This window comes from Eumetopias jubatus, unplaced genomic scaffold (genome assembly GCF_037043125.1).
Source record: "Eumetopias jubatus isolate StellerSeaLion01/CBP00866 unplaced genomic scaffold, mEumJub1_p1.0 scaffold_5, whole genome shotgun sequence".
In the NCBI taxonomy this organism is placed as follows: Eukaryota; Metazoa; Chordata; class Mammalia; order Carnivora; family Otariidae; genus Eumetopias; species Eumetopias jubatus.
In genome coordinates this window covers 18,412,913-18,439,001 of record NW_028274811.1, presented here as the reverse complement: position 1 = coordinate 18,439,001, position 26,089 = coordinate 18,412,913, and the positions used below count along the sequence as shown (strand labels likewise).

At 39.3% G+C, this 26,089-nt stretch overlaps 1 protein-coding gene across 5 annotated transcripts in view; it reads left to right on the top strand.

Moving 5' to 3' along the window:
• Window positions 1-26,089, top strand: part of CEP120 (centrosomal protein 120) — a 70,251-nt gene that overhangs the window by 26,964 nt on the left and 17,198 nt on the right. For 3 of the 5 annotated variants that reach the window (XM_028103694.2, XM_028103695.2, XM_088023243.1), the window contains 10 exons: window positions 69-285; window positions 1,374-1,551; window positions 4,374-4,523; window positions 5,252-5,434; window positions 7,469-7,565; window positions 7,665-7,817; window positions 8,341-8,430; window positions 16,739-16,831; window positions 18,144-18,305; window positions 20,359-20,481. In XM_028103694.2, the coding sequence (XP_027959495.1) occupies window positions 69-285; window positions 1,374-1,551; window positions 4,374-4,523; window positions 5,252-5,434; window positions 7,469-7,565; window positions 7,665-7,817; window positions 8,341-8,430; window positions 16,739-16,831; window positions 18,144-18,305; window positions 20,359-20,481 (1,446 nt within the window). The remainder of the gene's footprint in view (window positions 1-68; window positions 286-1,373; window positions 1,552-4,373; window positions 4,524-5,251; window positions 5,435-7,468; window positions 7,566-7,664; window positions 7,818-8,340; window positions 8,431-16,738; window positions 16,832-18,143; window positions 18,306-20,358; window positions 20,482-26,089) is intronic. The other 2 variants (XM_028103696.2, XM_088023245.1) reach the window with 2 other exon arrangements.

Here is a 26,089-nt window from a genome sequence, read left to right as displayed (position 1 = left end):
CACATTTTTTGCTTAATTATGAAGGAAAGTGCTTTGCAAATTATACTTTATTTAAAAATTGTTTTTAGTCTTTAATTGAATTAAAGACCCAGAATGAACATGAGCTACAGCATTCAAAGAAGCGAGTTTTAACTCCTATAAAAGAGAAGACACTCACTGGGCCAAAGTCACCAAGCGTGTCCCCTGTTCCACCTCAAAACCCATCACCTTCCACGAAAGATGATGTAACAGGAAGTGAAGTGGAAAGCTTGCAATATGATAAGGACACAAAACCAAATCCAAAGGGTAAGATGTTCTTTTTACAGATTTTTTAGGTGTACATTTTGTAGCCATCGAATTAATGATTAAGAGAGTTTTCACAGTTTATAAGTAAATTGTGAGCCTTTTTTTTTAAGAGCCAAAATGTATAGTGATATAAAAAATTTCAGTTTAAATTGAATTAAATTTAAATTGAGTCTATAACTTCATCATAGAACTTGGTAAAAGGTAAGAGAATTTTTCAATTACTTTTACTTTAGAAACAGTAGCTTATTGAGAAGAAATTACAGCAAATAGGTCTTTTGAGCATATTTTTAGCCAGTAAACACTTAAATATTGTGAATTCATTGAAATTTTAGAAGAGCTACTGCCTACTGTAATAATCATTAGACTCATTTTTGATCTTACAGTTAAGGGAGAGACTGAGAATGATTTTATCTGGTTTTACAAACTTTTTTCATTGCTGCATAAGGACCTGCAGTTACATTTCCTAGTGTAAGTAATTAGAATAGTGGTGGATTAGGAGTCAGAAGTTAAGATGCAAGTGATCACTTGGTCACAGTAGCTGGAGGACTTGGACTACTTGCTAAACATCTCTGGTCTGTAATAGGATTGGACTAGATAGCTCTTTTTGTTAGACTCTGTCATATGTGCCTAAAATAGCCAAAACTACTTCTTAAAAAGTGATGTAATTCTTATCTGCTCTAAATCTGAGGATAACCCTTCAAATACTCAGTTACGTGTAGCTGCCTCTTGGAAAGAAGTTGGTGCCTGCCAGGCTGATGGCACACATCACAGCGATGCTAGTGTATGCTTTTAGGTTTTGCAGTCTGTGTGAAGAGTAAGCTCTTTTTCACACAGCTCTAAAATGGGAATGAAAGCCTACATCATTTTGGGTAAGTCCCTTGAAGTTGATGGCTCAGTTCATATGTTTATGAAAGCAAGTGATCACTCACTGTTCCTTGCTTGAAGGTAAATGAGAGATTTTTTTTTTTTTTTTTTTAAGGAAAGTGCCATGCTTAATGTAAATGAGATGTCTGTAAGTGATATAAATAACTTAAGAGAAACTGTTACCAAGTGGCATTTTTTCTTTGGAATTTTTATGTTCATTCTAGCCATCAGTTCTTCTGCACCTGCCTTGGCGGTCCAGCCAGTGCCCGCATCCCACGCTTCAGAAACAGCCTCCGGACAGAAGATTGCTGTGCCAGCGACATCACATCATTTTTGCTTTTCAATAGACTTAAGGAGTATCCATGATTTGGAAGTTGGTTTTCCAATCAACTGTATATTAAGGTGTGATCCGATTTTGTCTCCAAGTACTATTTTTTGAAGAGCACATGCCTTTCCTCTCTTTGGAAATTGCAGAGGGAGAATTATCACCAAAGAGGTTCAAACAGTTGTTAAACCCCTGAATGGAAAATGGGGCCAGGCTCTATCCTCATGACTTTGAATTTAAACCAGGGCAGCATTGGTGGTAGGAGAGCTAATACTAACTGTAGGTATTGATGACAATTTATTCATCCTCCTTTGTAAAAACAAAACAAACAAAAAAAACAAAGTGACTCTTGAACTGAAAAGGCGTTGTTTCTAGAAAAGGTATCCTAGGTCAAAATAAGGGAGGTGTGGTATCTGACTTTTCTCTTAAGACTTCATTATAATGGGGGGGTTGTGTCCTAATACCTACCCTTGGTAACTGACACCGTAAGAACCATACTTAATGAACTGCAAGTGTTCACCCTGTCCCATATAAAAAATTGAAATACATATATATTTCAGCCAGTTAAATGGCTTTACTCACTAGCTTGTTTTTTTTATTTATTTCTTTATTTTTTAAAGATTTTATTTATTTATTTGAGAGAGAGAGAATGAGAGCATGAGAGGGAAGAGGGGAAGCGGGAGAAGCAGAACCCCCGCTGAGCAGGGAGCCCGATGTGGGACTCGATCCCGGGACTCCAGGATCATGACCTGAGCCGAAGGCAGTCGCTCAACCAACTGAGCCACCCAGGCGCCCACACTAGCTTGTTTTTAACAGTAATACATTTTCATCAACTTTTGGCTGAAATGTATATTAAATGTAATAAAATAATGTGTTTTAGTTTGGAGTATTTAGTTTTTCCTTATAAATTTCTTTGGAGCAAGCATTAGCATTTCTAATAAAGTTGTTGCTCCTTATGTGGTTAAAATACAAAAATCTTTCTGTCATTTGGGATTGCCAATGGCAGGAACGTCAGCCACTACACAGCGCTCCCTGCTGGTATTTAAGGCATACCTGCTTTAGATGCATAAATTAACTCCTTGTATCTCAATTTTTCAGTTGTTAGATTCTTATCAAGCTATTGCCAAAATCCTCTGGGCTTTGATGTGAATAAGGGACAGAATCAAAGGGACCCAACCCTGAGTCTGATTGTGAATTCACAGAACAGGAGTCTTTCTGTCACAGCTTAAGTTTTGCTTTTTACCTCTTGTTAGAGGCTGAGAATCATTATGAAAATGTTGGTTGAAAATTGAGGGCCAAAAAAGGCTTTTTTCTCACAAACAAAGCTTTTCTCAAAGAGTTCCTAGAACATCTCTTCAAATGGCTTTGGAAGTAGAATTATTACTTACTTTCTTCTTTACCTTTTGTCTTTCTCCCTCTGTTTTTTAACTGACATCTCTTTACCACTGCTAGTAGAGAATGTGATCTTAGGCTACTTAGAGATGCTGTTAGCCAGAGTGTAGAAATACTGGGATGATCTAAAATTAGAAGCTGTGAGGGGGAAGCCTTGTACCAGCCCACTTAGCAGGCACTCCTTGTAGTTTTGTGGTTCATTCTTGTCCTACGGGCCATTGGTTGACTCATGAAGTGCCTACATTATCCAGCAGTGTGCCTGGTATTAGGGGTTTATGGGCCACGTAAACAAAGAGTTCAACCTTGTGAAGAAGACAGATTGAGGACGAAGTCAACATGGGAGGGAGGCCAGAAGTCTAGCTGGCAAAGAAAAGGGGGAGAATATCGTAAACCGAGGGTACAGTTATGATTCACTTACACACTCTGCATAGAATTCACTTGATGATAAGAGGCATTGCTTCTGTCTTGGAGTCATTTTATGGCATTTTTAAAAACACTGTTTAACTTTGAGTTTGATCAGTTTTATGGTGTCAGGCTCGCATGAACTATCATGAAACTGTAGTTGGCAACTGCATAATGGGATTTGTGAGATGACCTGATTTCAGTGGCTGTGTAATTATATAGGAATTGAGTGAATGCACAGGATTCTTGTTGTAGGAAAAGCAGTTTTCACTAGTAGGCTTTAAGCTCCAGTTTTCCTAATGAATAACAGGATACAAGATGAAATTTAAGTGAGCATTACATTGTCTTTATATTCGGCTTTAAATACAAAGTGAAGTTCTGCAGTAGTCAGGCATCCTCCCATTGAATCCGGTGTGGTTTCTGTGATGACAGGAAGAGCGCTGTTACTCATTGATTCATCTGCTTTCATCCTTGATTCTCAAAGACAGAATACCATGAGTACACCCTTTTGGCGCTGACTAGGAGTTTTTCTAGCCCATTAACATCAAGACATTATTGAATAAAGAAAATAAGTTTTGAAATTAAATTCAGGTATTTCTTGAAAGTTTACTATGTACCCCAAACTGCTTATTTGTTGCTGGAAGGGCACGGATGCAAAAGATGGGACCTGTGCCCTCAAAGAAATCCTAAACCAGTGGCGGCTTGATCTTTTTCTAGTGGCCTCACTGTCATTCCTAAGTCTTATTCTTACTTAGAACGTATCAAAGTGATGATCTCTTCTTACTTGGTGTCATTGCCTTCAAAATACCAGAATTCTTCTTCCCCAGAAGGTCATTCTAGGATCACTTGTAAAGCAGCTTTGGGAACCAGTGCTATACCCGTCATGTGTTTTCTCTGGAATTGCTCTCATTTTTGTATCAACACTGACCGTGTTTGCGGTATTTTAAAGTTGGTGTTAGGACTAAAGCCACTATGCATTTGTACCATTTACCAATTTTAAAAAATTGTGTTTCATTAAATTCATACTATATTTAAAAAAAACAACACAGACTAGAAGTCTTACCTGTCAACTGTGTCATAGGACTTTGTTTTCCTTAAATTCTAGGTACTCCTATCCATTCTTTGGTAGTGCGGCTCCTATTATGACTAATCCTCCTGTAGAAGTTCGCAAAAACATGGAAGTTTTTCTTCCGCAGTCTTACTGTGCATTTGATTTTGCAACTCTGCCTCATCAGCTGCAAGATACCTTCTTAAGGTAATTATATGTACGGTGTGTATGATATTAAGTCACTCTTGAAAATTTATATCTTGCTAACGAAGGGGACTCCTGGACTTGTAGATTCCTAGCAGTCAGTGCATTTGAAGACCTAGAAACAAAGGTACTAAGAATGTCTGTGATGTTTGTCCTTCCGCTATCAAGTTTTATGTGGTAATGGAGGCTCTTTGTAGATTTTCGTATCTTGTCTTGCTTTGGATGGTCTTAGACCTGTGTTAGTACAATCTATGAGTAAAGAAACTTTGGAAAGTAGTCTTGTTTTTTCATAATATGTGAAGGTAAATACGAGCAAGCTGTTCAGTTTTTATTCTTGATTCACCAGTTGACTGTAGTGTATTACTTGCTTTTTCTGATTTGTCATCTCTGACAAATAAAATGGAGGTGTTAATCCAGCTGTCTGAATTGGATTTGTGAAGAAAACTGAAATCTGAAATGTCTTTTTACTTTCTCAGGGTATCACAATTCAAATTTGTATATTAATTTAAAGGGAAGAAGGAAGAATAAAAAAGAATAGTATTTGAAGGGTTTTCTTTATTGCACAGAAAGAGGTGTAGAAAATGTAATAGTATTTTCTGTTTGTTACCTGTGGAGCTGAGCCTTTGTGATCCAGGTAACAAGCCATCTTTGAATACATTTAGGGACCTCAAAGATGTTAGGGACCCAGTTCCGAGCTCACAGAGATGAACACTGGTTTCTCTTTTCCTCAGGATTCCATTGCTGGTTGAATTATGGCACAAGGATAAAATGAGTAAAGATTTACTTCTGGGAATCGCCAGAATCCAGCTTTCTAACGTCTTGTCTTCGGAAAAAACTCGCTTTTTAGGTTCCGGTGGTGAACAGTGTTGGCGTCAAACTTACAGTGCATGTGTGCCTTTCATAACCGCACAGGGGTAATGCATTGCCCAGAACTGGTCTTCACTGGCTGTTTCTTCTCAGTAGCTGGTTACAGCCTTGTACTCTCCTGTCTTTGTTCTCCTCTTTCTTCTTTGACCGATGGGGGCTATATTCTCACTTGCTCTTTAGCCTTCTTTAGCTTTCAGGTACCACTGTACCCATGATACTGTTAACACTTAGGTCTTAAGTATTTCCCTCCCCCTCTTAAGCCTGACAATTGTAAATTCTGGCTTTTTTTTTTTTTTTAGTTAAGTCAAGGTCAGATTTATAATGTATCGTTACGTTGTCTTGCATTGGGAATGACTGTTGTTCTACTTGACAAATGTTTTAACTTTTGCTTCAAATCTGATTTCTGAGAAAGTTACAAATGTTTGGCACTTTAAAAAGAGTATTGTTTTTCTGCCCTGGGATTTATTAATGCCACAGTGAAAAACTGAAGTTCGTATGTCTTACACAAAGGACATCTTTTGAGTGATCTTTTTTTAAATTTAGCAACAGAAGTTTAAATAAACTTTAACATTATAAATCACATGCCTTGATTTTTGAAGCGTAATTAAAATGTAGAGAGAAATCCAGCGCAGTAAAAAGCTGAGATCTAAAAGTCGTACTGAAATCCCTTCCCTTGCTCTTGCCCACCTCTAGCCACTTGCAGACACTGAGGAGTTGAGTAAAACTTTGACTCACTTGGAGGATCTGGGAACAGGTGTTTTACAGTATCAGATATCCTGCTGAGCTGAAAATTCTTTTAAAATACCATTCTTGGGGCCCCTGGGTGGCTCCGTCGGTTAAGCGTCTGCCTTCAGCTCAGGTCATGACCTCGGGGTCCTGGGATGGTGCCCTGAGTTGGGCTTCCTGCTCAGCGGGGAGCCTGCTTCTCCCTCTGCCTGTGCCCTTCCCCCCTGCTTGTGCTCGCTCTCTCTCTCTCTCTCATTCTGTCAAATAAGTAAGATCTTAAAAAAAAAAAAACCATTGTTTGGTCACATAAGTAGAATATCATGAAAATAATCAGATCATTACTAGTTATTTTAAATCTGTGGATTATGAATATTAACTTTTATTGCCCTGCTCTGCAGACAGAAAAGTTTTAGGAGACCTAGGTAAGATAGTGCTTCATTTTGCTTCATTAGTGTCTTCTAAAAGCTGTGAGATTAGAAGAAAATGTAAAAATTGATTATTAAGGGTTTGCTTGTGTGGGTTCCGTTCACTGAAGTTGTGTTTGACCAAGGATTTATGGAATAGATTTGATTTAGACAAAGCTACATTTCTTGTAGCCAAGATTGTATTTTCCTCTAACATTTTAGTAAATGCTCCTTTGTAGTTCTCTGGTAAAGAAATCCTCGTTATAATAAAAATTATATATAATTAACCAATTTCCAGGAATTATCCTGAAGCATCACTCACATCCCGTAAAAGATTTATGTACAAGTGCTTCGCCCAGGAAAAAAGTGGAATAAGAATTTAGAATATATATAATCAAGAGTAGGGAAATTGTTTTTTTTTCTTAATTTTACTATATAAATTCATTAGGATATTTTACAGGCATTAACACACACATTCTACATCAGATATCCTGCTGAGCTGAAAATTCTTTTAAAATACCATTCTTGGGGCCCCTGGCTGCATCAGAAAAATGCTCCAGATGGAAATGGAGAAAAAGGGACAAAATGGTTTGATTGTAACATGCATGAGTGCATGTCCCTCTGCACGTACATAAAACAGAGGAGAAGAAGGAAATGAAAGTTTAGCAGTAATTACCTGTGGGCATTAAGATTTAACATTTCTCCACATCTGCAGTGTTAGGGGTCATTTCTTTTAGTAAATGTGGGTATGGACTAATTAGAGTGTTTATGCTCAATAGGATCCTGTATGTAGAAGGTCTTGAAGCCTTTAGAACTTAACTGCAGTTGGAGTAGCAAGAGTGTCAGGTACAAGAAATGTGACCTAGTCACTGCTAGAGCTTTGGGGAAATAAAAGGAAAAATAATAGAAGGGCTTCCATGAATTTTAAGATATTTCTGATTTCACCTGCAGGTCAAACAACAGGATAATGGATCTTTCTTATACAGTAACTCTAGAAGATTATGGACTAGTAAAAATGCGTGAGATTCTTGTCTCTGATTCATCTCAGGTCAGTATCACTGAGAGTGAAACCTGACTCTTCACAGTGGATCTCATGTGCTACATGTGTGAGCGTACTGGTTTCAGTTTGTTTTCGTTCATGTCTCAGGGTTTATCTGCTGTGCAACAAAAGCCATCTTCCGTTCCTCCAGCACCCTGTCCTTCAGAAGTCCAGACAGAGCCTCGAGAAACCTTAGAGTACAAAGCAGCCCTGGAGCTAGAAATGTGGAAAGAGATGCAAGAAGACATTTTTGAAAATCAGGTTACTTTGTCTACTGACTACATTTCTTTCTTCTCCGTAAGGCTTTTCTCTCTCTCTTCCATGGGTACCCTACCCAGTTCCTCTGAATATCAAGAATGCTTTACTCTTACAGAAAAACAATATAAAAATACTCGTTAAATGACAGCTGGGCAGAAGCCATGCAAGAAGGATTCCCCTAAACTTTCTCCACGACTCTGGGGCAGAATTAGGACTGAAGGTTAGAAGTCAGAGACTGAAAACTTGAACATTTCTTTTAATTTCAGGCCCTCATGTAGCATACCCTCCTGGAGCCTGGAATTATCTGTCTGGAATCGAGAGAGTTAAAGAACAGGTCTTACGTTAGCTTTATTCTCTTATGGGTGTTCCTTGCCTCAGGCCTTCTCTTTGTTCGGTTTAGGAATAAAAGGGAATTCCTGAAAGATACCTGTGGGTGAACAGTATTAATTCTTTACCACCAAACAACTGATTGGTGTGTTGGAAATACTGATGTGTTTTCTGTGACTTTTTTGTCTTCCTCTTGTAGCTAAAGCAGAAGGAATTGGCTCATATGCAGGCTCTGGCAGAGGAATGGAAGAAAAGAGACCGAGAGAGAGAATCGCTTGTGAAGAAAAAGGTAATAACTTCTATAGAAATCAGAGGTGGAAAGGAAAAATATTAATGATAGTATCTTGTACATGCATAAAGAAAATCTGTGGAATATCAAAGTATAGTGGTTATACTGGCTTGGATAAAGTGGATGAATCAGTCAGGAGTAGGAGGAAGGCCTTTCTCTTAAGGAAAAGTTTGGTGCTTTTTCCATTTTGAACCCTTCAAATGTATTATTCTTTTGAAAAATGAATATTCTAGGAAAAAAGCCTACTTCTGTCTGAAAAAAAACAAGACATCTAAGTATATATAAATGTTATAATTTGTTAGTTAATAAAAAAGCATCAAAAACTTATAAGCTCTTTTTAAGAATTTAATTCTGGAATAAATGACATCTTTAAAAATAAAATGAGACCATCTGATCTTACTCCAGAAAGCAAAAGTTCAATATTTACTTATTTACACTCAAGTTATTGAGTAAAACAAAAACCCTGAAAATTAGACTTGTTTCAAGTATTGAAATTTAACTTTCATATTAGTGGTTAATGATGTATCTATAGATGGGAGGAGACAACCAATGGCAAGATGGTTTGCTACACTTGACCAAGAGACAGGAGCAGGGTGCGGACTAGAATATTCTTGAAAGTTACTTTCTTTTCTTCTCTGATTTCAACCATTTACATTTAATGGGTAATTATTGACATGGTTGGGGTTTTTTGTTTTTTGTGTGTGTGTTTGGGTTTAAATCTACTCTGGTTTTCCATTTGTTCCATCTTAGTTTGTTTTTTTGTTTTTTTTTGTTGTCTGTTTTTTCCATTTTTTGGATTTATGACTTTTTTAATGATCCCATTTTATTTTTACTATTATCTTACTAGCTGTACCTCTGTTTTACTGCCTTTTTTTTTTTGGTGGTTGCTTTAAGGTTTAAAATATGTAGCTTTAATTTATCATAATATGCTTCCAAGTGCTATTCTACCACTTCCTGCGTAGCGTAAGAAGTTTACAATAGTACGTGTCCAGCATATGTCTTTGTGTTGTTACCATCATAGATTTTGCTTTTACATGTATTGCCCTAAAATGTATTTTTGCTTTACAGAGTTAGTTTTTAAAGAAGTAAAACTCTGAAGCAGTAGTCCTTTTTTATTACCCAAATACATTTCTTTGAGTATGGGTCTGATGGCAATAAATGCTGTCAGCTCTTATGTGAAGAGGTGTTTATCTCTCCCTCATTTTGAAATACATATATTTTCACTGGGTATAGAATTCTCGGTTGACAATTTTTTGTTTTAATCTTGAAAGTTGTTTCATTTGCATTTTGATTTGTGTTGTTTCTGATAGAAAATTTGCTGGCCTTTTTACCTTGGCCCTCTATCTGTAATGTCTTTTTTTCTCTGAACTGCTTTTAAGATTTTTTTCTTTACCACTGGTTTTCAGCATTATGATTTTGATGGGCCTTGTGCTTCTGTTTGTGTGTCTGTGTGTGTCTGTGTGCGTGTATTCACCCTGCTTGGAGACTTTGAGCTTCTTGATTATAGGGTTTCATCACGTTTGAAACAGTTTGGGTTTTTATTGCTTAAAATTTTTTCCTGTGTCTTTCTCCTCTTGTGCTTGGATTGCAATGTATGTGTAGCTTAGACTGCTTGATATTGTCCCAGTAAGTGAATTATTTAAGTTTTTTTTTTTTCCTTCTCAGTGCTTCATTTTGGGTATTTTTTATTGCTGTGACTTCAGGTTCACCTGTCTTGTCTTCTGAAGGGTCTAATTTGCCATGAATCCATTTGAACATAATTTTTCATTTCATATACTGCACTTTTCATCTTTGAAAGGTCCTTTTGGGCCTTTCCCCCCCCCTTTTTTTTTTAACATACTCCAGTTTTCTTCATGTTCATGTTTTCCTTTTCAGTATCTACACTATATTTATAATATGTTATCTACTAGTTCCAACATCTGTATCATTTTGAGGTCTCTTTCTGTTGTTTTTTCACCTGGTTATAGGTTACATTTTTCTCCTTCTTAGCATGACGGGTAATTTTTTGTTAAGATACCAGAAATTGTGAAGTTTACATTGTCAGTTGCTGGATCTCATTATGATGTGAAGTTACTTGGGATGAGTTTGATCCTTTAAAGTTTGGCTGGGGTGAGTTGAGAACATCCCGTAGCCCTGGGCTCCGTAGCAGTATGTAGATGCCTGGTTTGTCACAGGGTCTCTCCCCTCAGGTAGGAATGCACACACCTCTCAGACCTGTATGAGCTCTGGGAATGCTTCATCTTAGAGCTTTCCAGTGGTAAAGTGCCCAGCCATCGGGGTTTCACCTCAGACTGGAGCAGACTACTCTGCAGGTCTCAGGTGCTCACTCTCGCCGCGTCTCCTTCCTCTCCTCACCAGCTTGACTCGCTTCATCCTCTTCAGTCTGTCTCTTGCCTCAACTCAGCCAGATTGCGAGGGTCTGCTGGGTCCCTCCTTCTCTGAGCTAGAGTCTAGAAAGTGCCTCCAGGAAGTCCTCTCAAGTTCCTGTTAGGGCCTCATTTGTTTCTGCCCTGTCAGGGATGATGGTCCTGGGCTGCCCATTCTCCAGTGTGTGAAAGCAGTTGTTTTGTGTAGGTTGTTCCATTTGTGTTGTGGGGTGGGGGTGGGGGGGCAGGGCAGTTAGTCTTCTCTGGGTAGACCGAGCAGAAGGCCCCCAAGCCTTTGACTTTAAAGTATCTGTTTCAACTTTATCTCCCTTAATTCTCAACCATTAAAAATTTGAAAAACCAGTGAATTAAAAGAAAAATAATAGGACCACTCTAAAGCATCTGTTCTTAAATACTCAAATAACTGAAATTTAAAAATTTAGAGGCCTTCACACATACTTAAACTTTATAGTAGTTGTACTAAGTGTGACTTTTATATTAAGTAGCATTTACAGTTCTCCAGTATCCTTTATGAATGGCATCTGAGCCATCAAATATTGAAAGTTTTTAAATTTTTCTCTTTCTTTTTCTTTTTTTAAAGATTTTATTTATTTGACAGAGACGGAGACAGTGAGAGCAGGAACACAAGCAGGGGGCGTGGGAGAGGGAGAAGCAGGCTTCCCGTGGAGCAGGGAGCCCGATGTGGGACTTGATCCCAGGACCCTGGGATCACGACCCGAGCCGAAGGCAGCCGCTTAACGACTGAGCCACCCAGGCGCCCAAAAGTTTTTTAATTTTTCATTTAGCTTTTAAGGCAAGATGAGTTTATTGTTGAATCATTTTTTAAAGTGCTGTTGAAGAGTTTTTCAGGGTTGAGGTTTGCAAATGTCAAATCCTGAAACATTTTTTAGTTAATAATTTTGACAAATCCAACTTGCGCCCTAATTGAACTTTAAAAAAAAAAAAAAGAGAGAGAGAGAAAACAGTTTTTGTGTAATGAGTTGGAAAAAAAAATGATTTCTGGTTGGTTGTCATTTTGTGATTATCTTTTCAATTGGCTTCCAATATATACAGATTCTTCTACCATTTCAGCTTGAATTGACAAGCTCCTGATTAGTTAATAAGAACTCTGCTCAGAAAATGGAATATGATATCTGTCTAGTAAATGGCTCAGCTATTTATTTGAATTAGTCATGTCAAAAAGTAGATTGGATGTTGCCATTTTATTTCAACCTAAATATGTTTGAGAGTTACAACTCATCCAGTGTAACATGTGCTCTGTCTTGCAAGAGTATGGTCAACTAGGATGAGATCTGTTTTTCTAAAACTTGGTAAGTTACTGTAAAATTGAGTCCGTTGGGAGAAAAAAGCAATTTTTTCCTCAATAGGATGAAACCTTTTCAAGCTAAATTCTCTGAGGATTTAATCTCACCATACTATTTTTAGGTCTAAAATGTATGAGCCTTTTCGGTTCATTTATTTTCACTTTATTTACCTGTTTTCTTCAAAACAATATGTAACTTCTTCAACAGTTAGAAAGTTTACCTGAAGGAGTCTGGATAATACTGGTGGAACATTATGCAGTCATTTAAATTTCATTTCATTTCTGCTATTTGGCACAAAATAATTAGTTAATAGTAAAATGGAACTCATCTGCTTATTATGAGGAACTTCTGTCTTGCCTTACCAAAAAGATGCTAACTAGCTAATAGCCCACCAATTCAGGATGTAGTGGTGAAGGAGTATATGTAGTAAAATAAAACCATATATAATTAGATCTCAAAGATACTAGTATTTCATAATAAGTTACTATTTTAAGCTTATGATAGGCACCTAATGATATATATCTTTTTTTGGTCATCTTTTGGGACCATTTTGGAGGCATTATTTTGTTACCTGAAAAGGAGCAGATTGTTTTTGTGGAAATTTCTCTGTTTGAAAAAATAGTTTATTCTCTGGAGTTACACATAAACTTTTCCCCCAAATAAATGAGGCCTTAGTTAACCTTGAGACAGATAATATAATGATCTGTCTACCACCCACTTGGGGCCTTTGGGGTGAAGTGAAATATACTAAACCTTTATTTCCAGAAACCAGCATATTGCTAATGACCTGGTTACAGACGGATATGCTAAACCCAGGGATTGTTAACTAATGAATGTGTCTTAAACTAATTTATGAGTAGGATACTCTGGTCCTGTTCTGCCTTCTTCATAGCTGAGATAATCATGTTTATTCTGTCTTGTACGTGACTTCCCATCAGATAGCTAAAGATCGCTGTCGTGTACCCACAAAGAAGGAAGACCTCAGTTCTACATAAGGGAATAGTATGAGGAAGTGTTTCATGGATAAGATTATGCTTTTACTTGGATAAAGATTAGTAGATACTACCAGGTGGACTCAAGGGACATTCCAAAGAAGTTTGAAATAGGCTTGGCATTAAGAAAATTGCACATAGGTTGATGTGGAAGAAGGGAGGAGAGGGTATGCCTCAAGAAATAAGGCATAGAGAGGTTTATGGAATGTAAATGCTCTTCTGTTCCATTTTGAGGAGGTTAGACTTGATCCCGCAGACTTTCTCATCCAGGGTTTCCTGAGATAATTAAGTCCTAATGCTTGCCAGCATCCACTGTAGCTAATGGATTAACTTGATCCTATGCTTCTACATTGGTAGAGAAGACAGAGAAAAAAATTACTTGAATCATTTTTTTATGTTCTGTGGTTCAGCTGATAACCCAGCTTGGGAAAGGTAGAAATTTGAGAAACTTATTTTTTTAATGAAGTCTTATGTAAGAGAACAAGGAAATGAGATTTTCATTTTTGAACAGTCATTCTGGTGGAAGTATAGTGGACAGAATGGAAGAGGGTGAAGCTGAAGTCAGGAAGACCAGGGAGGCGGTAATATATGTGAAAGAAGAGGAAGGCTCAAAAGAGCAGTGATAAGGTGGTAGAGAAAAGGGGAACGGGAGTTAAAGGGAGTGAAGGAGGTTTAAGATCTGAAGCCTTAAGGGATACTCATTGGTACCCAACGCTGCTCCTCCTCCTGTCCCTAAGCAGTTCACTCCCTCTCCAGAACGGTTCTCAACCAAGCCTTCCGCATCCTTACCCAGTTTGATCTTTCCCTTTCTGAAACCCTTCCTTTGCTTGACCTCTCCTCCTCTAACCTTCCTACCGTTCTGCCGAATTCACTGGTCTCCCCTTCCCAGTTTTTTCATGCTGGATCATTTTTTTCCCCTCAGCCTCTGCTGGGTTTATTGGCTTGCCCCAAGGCCCAGTCCTTGAAACTCTTTTCTGTTTTTACATTTCTTCTGGTGTTGTCCTCCACTTTCTTACTGTCATATGCAAGTTAAATACAAGTATGCATATTATATATAGTATATGTGTATTATATACAACACGTATCCACTTGCATCCCCTGCCTCTTCTCTGGACTCTGCACTTTGCTGTTGACACTGCCCACTGACTGTCTCATAAGCAACTCAAATGTGACCTGAGAACAAGCTCTGTATCTCCCTCCTGTATAAATTTGTTCGTGTTGATTCCCCATCTTAATAAGTGGCGATGCCTTTTACTCAGCTTCTCAGGCTACAAGGCAAGTTATCCTTGACTCTGATTCTGCATCTAGTTTATTAGCAAATCCTCGTGGCTCCACACTGCATATGTATCCTGGAAACGAACCACTTTGAGCCACCTCCTTCACAACTTTATGTCTCGCCTAGATGACTTCTCTCCTAGTTACTACTTAACTCAGCACCCCTTCCTCTTTCCTGACCCCGGTAGCTGGTTATATCCGTATCAGCCAAGAGGGAGGCTTTTAAACCAAAAGTCAGACAGTGCATGCCTCTGCTAAAACCTGTCATGCTCTTCATGGCACATAGAATAAAACTCACATTTTGTACCAGGTCCTACAAGGCCTTAGGTGACCTGTCTCCTAGCTTACTCTGTGACCTCACTGCTGTCAGCGTCCTGCTACAGTCTGTTCTTACCAACCTGGCCTCCTTGTAGTTCACCAGATGTGCTAAGCCACGTCCCCTACCTCAGGATCTATGGAATGTCCTTTTGTTAGAAGTACTTTCTGGTCTTTGTTCAGGATAATCCGAGTGCTGCCTTCTCCTATCATTATGTCCAAAATACGCCTTCTTCCTTTGCTCCTAGCCACTAGCTAGACATTCATTCTGCTTATTTTCATCCTGGCATTTACTTAGGATTGCATTAAATATCCACTTCCTTGTTCAAAGTTGGTCCTCCTCAGAATATAGGTATCACAGGACTTTTCTTTTACCCACACCTGCTAGGTTTTCAGGAGATATTTATTTAAATGATGATGATTTCCCGTTTTTATACATTTTTAAGTTTGAGAGACCTAGGGAGTATTGGCATATGCAGCAGATCCTTGGGCTTAGAGGTCCGAACCTCTGGAAGGGGTTTTGACTTGGCAGGCTGGATTTGGGAGTGCTCCGTATACGTGATGGTAGGTGGTTTGGGTCATCCGCAGAGGTCACGTAGCAGGAAAGGAGACCTCCTGAGACAGGGCTCTGGGAACGCACACGTTTGCGTTGCCAGAGGCAGAACATTGGAATTCTGACTCACCATCCTGTTTCCCTATCTCTGTAAGACTTTATAAGGAGGTAGGGCATACTTAGTTGTTTTTTTGTTTTGTTTTTTAGGTAAACCAAAAGTAGGTGGTTAACAGAATTCTTATGTAAGTGATCATGATTGGTTGGTATGTCGGGCCTAAATCACTGAAATAAAGTTTAACAAGGACAAATGTCAAATTCCGTAGTCACAGCAGTCTTCTGGACAGTAGTTATGTGGGTATAGTTATCCTAGGTTTAAAAACAAAAGTCTTGGGGGAATTTCTTTGACACAACAGATGGCGTGATCAGGATTCTGAAATAGCACATGCGATTTTAGATGAAGTTAACGGACTTGCTGTTCTTGTCTCAGGCAGGCGACATTCTTTGGCTTCGGAAGTAGTGAGATCATATCGGGCTACCACATTTTTTAAAAGACTTAGTCTAGAATCTAGACTCTAGATTAAATTAAGATATTAAGATGTGAAAATCAAAATACGTGAATAATAGCGAGAACTTATGTTTATCTTGGAGAAGAAAAAAGACTAGGAGGCTATATGATGGGTATCACCAGATGCAAATATGTGCAGATAGAGTTTTTTTTCTTCTGTCTAACGGGTACAGGTAAGGTTCAGGAGGATCAAACCAAGGTCCTACTGACTACGGGAAAACGAAGATTAAGATGCGGCCTGGGATCTGGAGACTAGATGGTGAGGACAGACACACTGGGTCAGAAAGTCCTAGTAAAAATGATCGGCTACAAATGAAAGACAGGAAACTGTCGGATTCCCACATGCTGTGTAGGCTGAGCTAGCAGACCTCTTATTCTGAATGGGACTCACAGGGTCAAAGAGCAGAGCAGGACTGCAGGCCCGTAGCAACCGGGGTAGTAGCCCAAGCAGGGAGCGTGGTTTCAGAAGCGATCATGGAACTGCAGGAAAGGATGAGATCTGAACCAAGAGGAGGGCAGACTTGGAACTGACTCGCTGATCTAGCAACAGGATTCGTTCTAGGGGAGGAGCGTAAGTGATGAAGGGGGGCATCCGAGAAATACCAGAGTGTTGACCAAGGCAGATTTTAAGGAGCTAGATGTTGCCTGAACATAGGATTTTACTAGCAGTCTGATTGTCCAGTGGGAGAAAGAGCTTCCTCGGGAAACTGAATGTCACTAGAGAGAGCCAAGCAGAAGCGAGATGGGCTTCCTTCCTTAGAGTACCGGGAAGAATTTCTGCTCTGAATTGGTGGATGTAATTCATGATCTTCCTATTCCCACGTCTTGTGTTTCAGTAAGTTATAATGTATGCATCGTTGAATTTGTTCATGTTTTGAATTTGGGGAAAATGTAATTTTTCTTTTATCGTACTTTAGGTGGCTGAATATACTGTTCTAGAAGGAAAACTTCAAAAAACCCTAATTGACTTAGAGAAGCGAGAGCAGCAGCTTGTCCTTGCAGAGTCAGAGGTAACTGTATTCCTCTGTCGTACGTCATTTCCCAGAATCTGTGTTCTAGGTCCATACTATTATTTTATTTTTCCTTTATGCCCATATAAACTCCGTTTCATGGAAGCTGTCTTGTAGGCATGATGGAGAAAACTGCTGTTCAATAATAGGTCAGAATGTGAGGAATAGATAGCGAAATATTTGTTATTAGAAATGTTGATTGTTCCTCAGCCAGCTTTGGCTGATGTCTGCAGTTGTAGAGACTTCTGGTTAAGTTCCCCACTATGGGGAAGGGAGAGAGAGTTGCATGCACTACCTAGAGAAACAGAAAATGTAGCACAGGCTCAGTGGCCTAGCCTTCTGACCTTGTTCTCAGTAAGAAAGGAATACTCTTCTTGGTTGCCCATTAGAGGTTAAATCCGAAGGATGGATGAAAACTTCTGTTAGTGCTACGCCTAGTTAGCAATTTTGTTAGGTCGTACTAAATTTTACCCTAAATGTTTATTTAAATTACTACAAAAGTCACTTCAAAATAATTAGAATTTACCCCACATTAAATGTATATGCCCCTTCCCTAACCCCGCGTGTTTCTCAGAATTTTTCTCAGCATCTCTCTCTAACTTTGTCCTCACATTTTCTGGAGTTTCTAAGTTGATTTGGAAACAGGTATAGTTAAGGTCAAACATCTAATACAAAGGCTCAGTCACCTTCTGTATTACCAGGCAGAATGTAAGAAATTTTGTGGTTTATTTTTAGTAGGCTCCATGTTTTAGTAGGCTACACCCTGAAATCAAGACCGGAGTTGAGATCAAGAGTCGGCTGCTTAACCAACTGAGCCACCCAGGCGCCCCCATTTTTTTTTTTTTTTTTTTAAGATTTATCTATTTGAGAAAGAGAGTGTGCATGAGCAGGGGGAGGGGTAGAAGAAGAGGAAGAAAGAATCTTAGATGGTGTCAGACGCTTAACTGACTGAGCCACCCAGGCACCCTCAAAATATAAGAAATTTCTAAAGAAGAAACGAAACTTGGGCATATTTGCTTAGATAATACAATGGATTTTATTCAAATAGGAAGTTTAAGTTATTAGGGCCTTTTCAATTGAATTTATGCGAGTCATATATGGAGTTTGGGATATACTTTTTATATTAGAATTAAATGATGGATTAAAATGTAGAATTTCAGTATGTTTAAACATTAACTCCAGTAACGGAAAAGGATATGGAGATAAATTTGTAAATCTTCCAAACATTGACTGTATAGAAGGATAATAGACTACTGAACAGTGTCACATGGCCAAGAGCAAGCCCACCTCTTACAGACGCACCTGTTGTCAGGTTCAAAGAGAGAGAAAGGAACTGAAATTAGAACGTGAACGGAACCTGCAAGAACGTCAGGACTCTATCCGGAGGGCCAGAGAGGATTGTGTTCATCAGGTCGAACTAGAAAGGTTGAAGATGAGACAGCTAGACGAGGACAAACTCCGACTGCAGCAGCAGGTGGGAGCTCGAGCTTCTCTGTATTCACTGACAAGTGAGAAAAATACACAGTAAATCGAACCTGTTGATCATATTGATTGCACCGAGATTCAGATCGACTTTATTAAAGTCAAATCTTGTTTTTCTAAATCAAAGCTAAAGATGACGTTGGGATAATGTTCCTTCCCTTATCATTATTCACATGACAAAGAACTAAATTTGACTCCACAAATTCTTTTTCTGACAAATTTCGTTGTGGCCAATACATTGTTCATGGACTGTTATGTAGAGGTCTCATGTAAAAGATGAACGATCGAGTGGTAGAAGTGGGCAGTCGGGATGGGCTTCACCGGTTGTGCTTCCCTTCTTCCACTTCTTAGGAAGATCGAGCCTTCTAGAATAGAGGCTTCTAACGTGCATTAGATTCACCAGGGGCTCTTTTTGAAAAACCCATTTCTACCTTGTCCCAGACTGATGTAATTAGCTTGCATCTTTGTGGAAAGCACCTTTGTGGTACAAACTGGTATTTTGGAAAAATTAACCCCAGGCACTCCTCGAGAACATAGTCTGAGACCTGGGGGAAACTTGGCAGGGGAGTGAGGAGGGAGCTGTGGGGCAGCCCACATGTCTGGGAGCTGAAATTGCTCAGCCCTTCACTGGGAACATTTCACAGTTTATATAAAAGAACACATTCTAGGCCCTGAGTCAGAACTAGGTTCCATATACTCAGCACACAGTTCTAACTAGACAGGTAGAAAGGACAAAAAGACACCCTGTCAGTGAAAGGTGATCAGGTATCTTTATTACAGTATATAGAAGCGAGTCACACAACTCAATCCATGTTGTTTATGGACCACTTAGCCAAAGAAAAAGAGCCCCTTACGCCTCATAGCTTACTTCTGTGCAACCTGATTGGGGCCACAGTAATGATGATGTCTCTGGATGGTGGAAAAAATAACAAATACGAAGTCTGGTAGCTTTTGTTTAAAACAGAAATAAATGTGACAGAGATGCTTGAGAAAGGTTCTAATTCAAATTTAAAAATAAAAGTTCAGCTATTCAGAGAGGTAAACTTCAGTCATACGAAGAATTTTCAGGTAATGGAATACCTCATTACCTAAAGATGCTAGATAAATCCTAATTAGAATTATTTGTATTTACTGGCATGAAATAAGAATTTATTGTTGACAAGTTCCATTTCTGTCACAGATTTTCTCAGTATTTCAAATTCAGTTAAGTCTTATGTCTTAAAGATAAATGGGTTTGTCCAATGATTGGTAGTCATAGTGTTACATGTTTTTGGAAGGTATCTTTAACAGTGCTTGTTTTCATTTGATTAAAAAAAAATCCCAGATCAAATCAAAAAGAACATTTTTATATCCTGTGTTTTTGGGTTGGGGGGTTTGGTAGTTCTGAATCTGTTCAAAGGGGAGTTATATATGGACTTGAGTCAAGGCGGTCTCTCTCTCTTCTGAATTTAACGAAGCATTTGCTCTCATCAGAGCATTATTCTAGGGGATGAAGAGCTCTGGATGCTACTCATGTCTCTGCTACGTCCTGGCTCTTAGGCACTGCCCCCATTATTGAGCTGCTGCAGCCTTTACATTTCTTAGCCACACAAATGAAGGGATTGGGCCAAATCATCTTGAAATGACTTTAACTTGCAATGGTATTTGAATTATGGAGTTCTGACAGCTTCAAATAATAAGAAAAAGAAATACTGCACCAAAAGTTTTTGTTTTCCTCTGTAATTAGCTGGTATATCTATAATGCACAATATTTTCTTACATGTGACATCCTAAGTATGTAGTATCAGTATTTTTATAAGGTGAATTTCATTTGCTATCTAAAATCTACCAGGAAGGTTCTGGTGATACTGGTTTTATAACAGATTTCGTATTCTTAAAAAGTTGTTGTGTATTAATTTTCATTACACCTCAGGGATTTTCTAAATTTTCTATAAACATGCCTTAGCATAAGGAAAATATGACACTGTTGCATCAAATTCTATAGTATTGAACTTAGCGTATCAGTGTTTCTTAATGGCTGTACTTTTCTTCTTTTTTCAATACAGCTTACTGATGCTGAAAATAAGTATAAGATTTTGGAAAAAGAGTTTGTTCAGTTCAAGGATCAGCAAAGCAACAAACCAGAAATCCGGCTACAGTCTGAAATAAATCTCCTCACCTTAGAAAAGGTACCCATGTCAGATTATGGCAATTTAATTCTAATAATTTATAAAGTCAGTAAGTATTACTTGAATATAAAATGCAGTAACATTTCACTGTAGTGTTCTGATGTCAACTAAGAACAGAATTCGAGACACATGACATCGTCAGTAGTTAAATTTCTTGGCTTTTATCCGTTTTCTCAGTTCTGGCTTAAACTGATCAGAGTTGTTGGTTGCAAACCACATCAGTGACTAGCTGTAGGAACAAAGGAATCCCCAAAACTTTCAGGAAGGCTACAGAACAAGTTTCAAAGTAGGAGCAAGAACCAGGGGCAGCACAGCATGGCCTCGCCTGTCCTCAAACCGTCTTCTCTTGCTGCTGTCACGGCTGTGTCCTTGGATTTCTGTAACCCCACTTCTGGTGCCGGTCTTGCCGTCGGGAATGCTCTCTGTGTATCACTGTCCTTAACAGATTCAGCATCCCGGACCGGAGCATTCACTACAAGCCCACACTCTCCTCTTAGCCCGGAAGCGGGGATGTCCATCCTCTTCTGTTTCCTGTGGTTGGAAGCCAGGTCCTCTATTTATCTGGGGATTCACCACCAACAGGAAGTATGTTCTGGTTCCTACTACATAGGAAAATGACACAGGTTATAAATGAGAAAATAATCTGTAGAAGTTAAAGGCCACTAGGGGGCACCCTCAGAAGATTGGCGGACAGAAGTTGGGAAGACGCCAGGGTAGTTCTTTCTTCTCTGTGTGTCTTTGTCTCTGTGCTTCTCTTACTTCCTCGGGTAGTAGGTGTACTTTATGGTCCCCTGTCCTACCAGACAGCCCGTCTCTCAGCTTGCCTTGGGCCATCCCCACTGGGGCTCTAGCTCACTGGACACCCCCTGGCTCTGGGTTCTGGGGATTCAAGAGCTGCTCCTCCGGCTACTTCCTTCTGGAGCCCCTCCTACCCCAGAGAGGTAGGGACTGGCTGATCCTGCTCACCCCGGCGGCGGTTGGGGGGGCCCTCACCCGATCCCCTCCGGCATTTCTGCTTTTCCATTACCTGCATCACCAGTTGCCTGCATTAAGTTAATCTCTTTTGAAGACCTAGAGTGGTGTCTGGTTTCCAGGCAGGATGCTGATGGGCAGAACTGATCTTTCATTATCCAGCAAAGATGTATGTTCTCTGACACTGCGCTAAATGCTATTATGAATGATTAAAAAACTTTCAGGATAGAGTCAACTAAATGACAAGTCATACAGAGAGGCAGGGAACTTACCTAGATAATGAAAGTGAAAGGAAGATGATGACTGGTACCATCTAACTTTGTGTTACTAAGAGCCATGAACGTAAAGGGGAGACAAAGCTCCTTCTAGTGAAATCGTGAGACTGGATATGGAACCTAAAGGACACATGACCTCTTAAGGGGTGACTGTGTAGGGGAGAATATTCCAGAAAGAGGTATTCAGGCAGGTATTCTGTTACGTATTTCGGTAGTAGCTTGACTAGAACCTAATCATTATTGTCATAGTTTCAAAATAAAAATGGGACTGCTGAGAGAATGCTGGAGATGTAATCTTTGGTCTTATGAGGGGGCGGACCTTAGATGGTAAGTTAAAGGACTTGTATTTCATCTGGTAAGAAAAGTCAAAGGTTGCTGTCAAGTTAACCACATTGGCTTCACGGATATTAAAGAACGTGAAGAACGTTCAGGAAGAACTTTCTGAGGAGGTGGAAGTTGTAGAGAATTCTGGTTCTAGACGTATTACACTTGAGGTGCTAGCCAGACAACGGAAGTGGAGCAGCTGACTGGTTAAAAATGGGAAGTACAGGAGGAAGAGAGAAAAGGGCTGGACCTGCAGACTGGGGAGTCAGCCTTAGATGCAGACGCAGGCGCCTGAGGTGTGCCGAGGGAGGACCCCTGACCGCTTCGGGAGCAGCACAGCCTCAGGGACGAAAGGTGGGGGGGGGGGGGCGAAAGAGATTCAGAGGAGTAATAACAGTCTAGTGCCCAGAAGAGGACGATTTCTGAGAAGACGTAGTAGAGGTCATCTCTCACGAAGGGCAGGTCAAGAACGGTGGACGAAGGGCCATGGCTTTGGCAGGTAAGAAATCACTAACTTTGAAGAAGCCAAACTGCAGGGGCTTATTGAAAAGTTTGGCACTGGAAAAAACCGAAACAAAATATAACCCAAGGGCTTCACACTGCTGAAAAAAATCTTATATGGTGGTAGAAAAATCTACAAATATTTTCTTGTAAAAACAAGAAGAAATTCAGCTTTAAGAGAGGAGGGGATGAGTGGTCCATGAAAGAGTTTTTCTTGGGAAGTAGAGACACTATTTAAGAGGCAGAAAGGGGGTGAGTACATAGAGAAGTTGGAGACAAGAATTAGACTGTGGTTAAAAAAAAAAATTTTTTTTTTTTTTTTTTTACCAAAGTTGAAGCAGATATTAACCAGTGTGTCTCTACAGCCTGTCCATGGCTGTGCCGTCTTTGGTTCCTTTTCTTCCCCAACGTGGGCTTGACTGCCCAGCGTGGTTGATGCTGCTGCTTACGTATCGGGACAGTCTTTGCATTTTTCCATTTGATTTGCTGAGCTGTTCATTTGTCTACCAGTGAACTTGAATTCAGCCGGACATTCTCAACACGTTTGGATAAAAACAAGTGTTCAGCTATTCCCGTGTTGACAACTACAAGTTCTGTGGTACCTGCCAAAGACAGCTAAAGCGCACAAACAGAGCCTCAGCCCATCTCACAGGTCCTGTTAACGCAGGTGTCAGGATTTTCGTTTTACCATTTTACCTTCAGAGACTACCTGTCTCAAAGTCAGAACAGAAGCACTATCTTTTCCGAATATAAACTTGACACTTTCCAGCTTAGACATATATTTTAAGTGATTTTCAGAATCCCTTTTTCCAACTATACTTCTAGCGAAAGGATGAAAATCACTTGACATATTACAAGTGAAAACAGGGCCATGAAGTTAAGAGCAAGAGGGGAAAAATGACTAGGTCAACTGCCCCTGCACCAGACCTAAAGAATTCATCCAGCATGTGTGAGTGTTCAATAAAACAAGCCGCCTATGCTCTTATGAAAATTCTTGGTAAGTTTTTTTTTGGAGCCAGAAGAGGGCAGAATCTTATTTCTTATTTCTGCATAATAACAAAGACCTAAAAGCACAAAAATGAAGACATAAGTGAAAAAAGTAGCTGATTCCCTATATAATCTTCTGGTTATGTCTGACTGAGCTTTTCCTTTCTGATTATCCATTCTCTTGAGTGTAAAAGAAGTATTTCCATTTTCACGAAATGGTGTATAAATAAGGTACAGTTTTACCAAATATAATTCCTGATTCCTTTTGTTATCTAAGAAGCCAGTAATAGTTTATGATTTGCTTTTCGGTAGGAGTCTCTTAGATGGCTCAAAAATAATTCGGTTTTTAAATAAATGAAATATGGAAAATAATTTAGTAGGACAGACTGAAGATGAAGATAAACGCTGAAATTTTCTTATTTAAGATCATTTGGTAGCTACTGCTCATCCACCCCTGTCTTAAGGCAAAGGGAAAGAGGAGAGGAAAAATAGAAGAGAAAAAGCACATTATCCTTTGGGACCTCACTTTTAAAGAGTTTGTAATGAAATTACAAGGAGATGACTCAGCCTTAAGTGATTATGTGTGAATCAAATACCAGGGAATTTGATAGAAACTCTTTGCGATTTAGAAAATAGTAGTTTTAAGACGGCTTCATGGAGGGGTAGCTGAGCCTGAAGCTTCAAGTTTTAAGTTAGAGTAAAAAAAGAAGTAACTGGCTCAGGAAGTTAATGGCCCAGGGGAGGTGGTATACAGGACACGGACCTGGGGACTGGAGGAGAGCGTCTTCTGTTGAGGAAAACCCAGGAAATAGGTTCAGCAAGTAGGACAGAAGTGAGATTTTTGGAACACTGTGAAACCTAGACAGAGGAGTATAGGCTCAAGACTGCAGGCAAGTAGCAGTGATGGCAGATTTTTTTTTTTTAGCAGAGAGGAAAGTGGGATGGGTAGAGAGAAAAAAGAGACCAGAGAAGAGGAAAAGAACTTGGACCAAGGACATGGCAGTAGGAAAGGAAAAGAATAAAAACCACCAAGTTTTTCCAGGGAGAAATCAAAGATGAGCTTTGATTTCTGACAGACTCAGACTAGGAAGTAGGGCATCAGAGAAAAAGCCAGTGCCCTCCGTCTCGTAGCGAATGACAGCTGCGGGCATAGAAATATTCGGGAGATGGGAGCAGCAGGGAGCACGGGTCTCTCAACTGACTCTAGGTCCTGATGTGAGTTTTCACGCCGGAAGTCTGTAACTGGGCTCATGATCTAAGGGTACAGGCTAGCTCAAGCCTCAGATCTACTCAGAGTGAGATGTCTTAACTCGAGGTCTGTGAATGCCCTGGAATTATATCAGATCTTCAGTCGTGTGCATGTTTCTGGGAATTGGGTCCATGTGTTTCTTTAGAATCACAGAGGCACCTATATTCTTAAAAAATAAAGGTAGGAATCATTGATTGGGCCAAAGGAATGAATTAGAAAAGTGAGGTTTGTATCTGAAATTTGCTAACTACAGTTTTCTTATTTAAGCGTGAATAACTACACAAATGGGAATTATTTTGATAATCATGGCAAAACTGATAAGACCTTATCCCGCTTTTTCTGTGGAGTCAGTCCCCTGGGTATATGTGACCCCTCTGGTTTCATCCCTGTCCTAACCCTCATCCTTGGGCCCATCCAGACGGCTACACCTTCTCCAAGACCCACGGACACGATCGCTTTTATAATTAAATAGCACCCTTTTATCTCAGAGCTGTAAAAAGATTTTCGCTATTCCTCTGACTGATGCCCTATTGTTAAATTACCAAGTAATACGGATAAATTTGGGGGGCATAAGCAGAAGAGCTCATCTTTGATAATCTCACAGTTACTCACCTTAAGGCGTGTAAGTCTCGTTGTGAAATGTCAACACCTTTAAATCCAAGCACCAGGGATTTGTGAAGCAGAAAAGACCGTGACTCCATGAAGTCATATATTACTGCAGAGAATGTTCTGGTCTTTGGTGAAGGGAATTTGGCCATCAGCTTTTCCTTACATGAAAATAAGATGAAAGTTTTCTGGCGTTTGAACTTTGGGAGAGTGCCTTTGGTTTTGTTTTCCTGCAAAACACGAGGAGTTGTGTATATGGGGAAAAACTAGACTTGATATAAAAAAAACTTAGACCCGTTTAGAGTCACAGTATTTTACTGTAATTCAGGCATATTATTACATTATCACTTAAATAGTAAAACTGTCTGTTGGCTTCATGAATTTGTTTGGTACTTGGTTTGAAACACTGAGAGAGTACATTCCAGAACATAGCCAAGTTGGCTTCAGTTCATGCACAACAGATTGCCTGCTGCAAGTATAAATAACCATTTTTTTTTTTTATGGAATCACTTTCATGTTTTTCTTTATATATTTGAGGAAAAGTAGAAAATAAGAGTTAGATGAATGTTATTAGGAGCATTATTTTTCCTACTCTCGGGTTTATTTTAACATTCTTAAAATATTTTTCACTTTGTACTCTTTCTTAGTAAACTGCTTTCTGATAAAATGTTTCACTGTTTTCAGCATTTTCTGA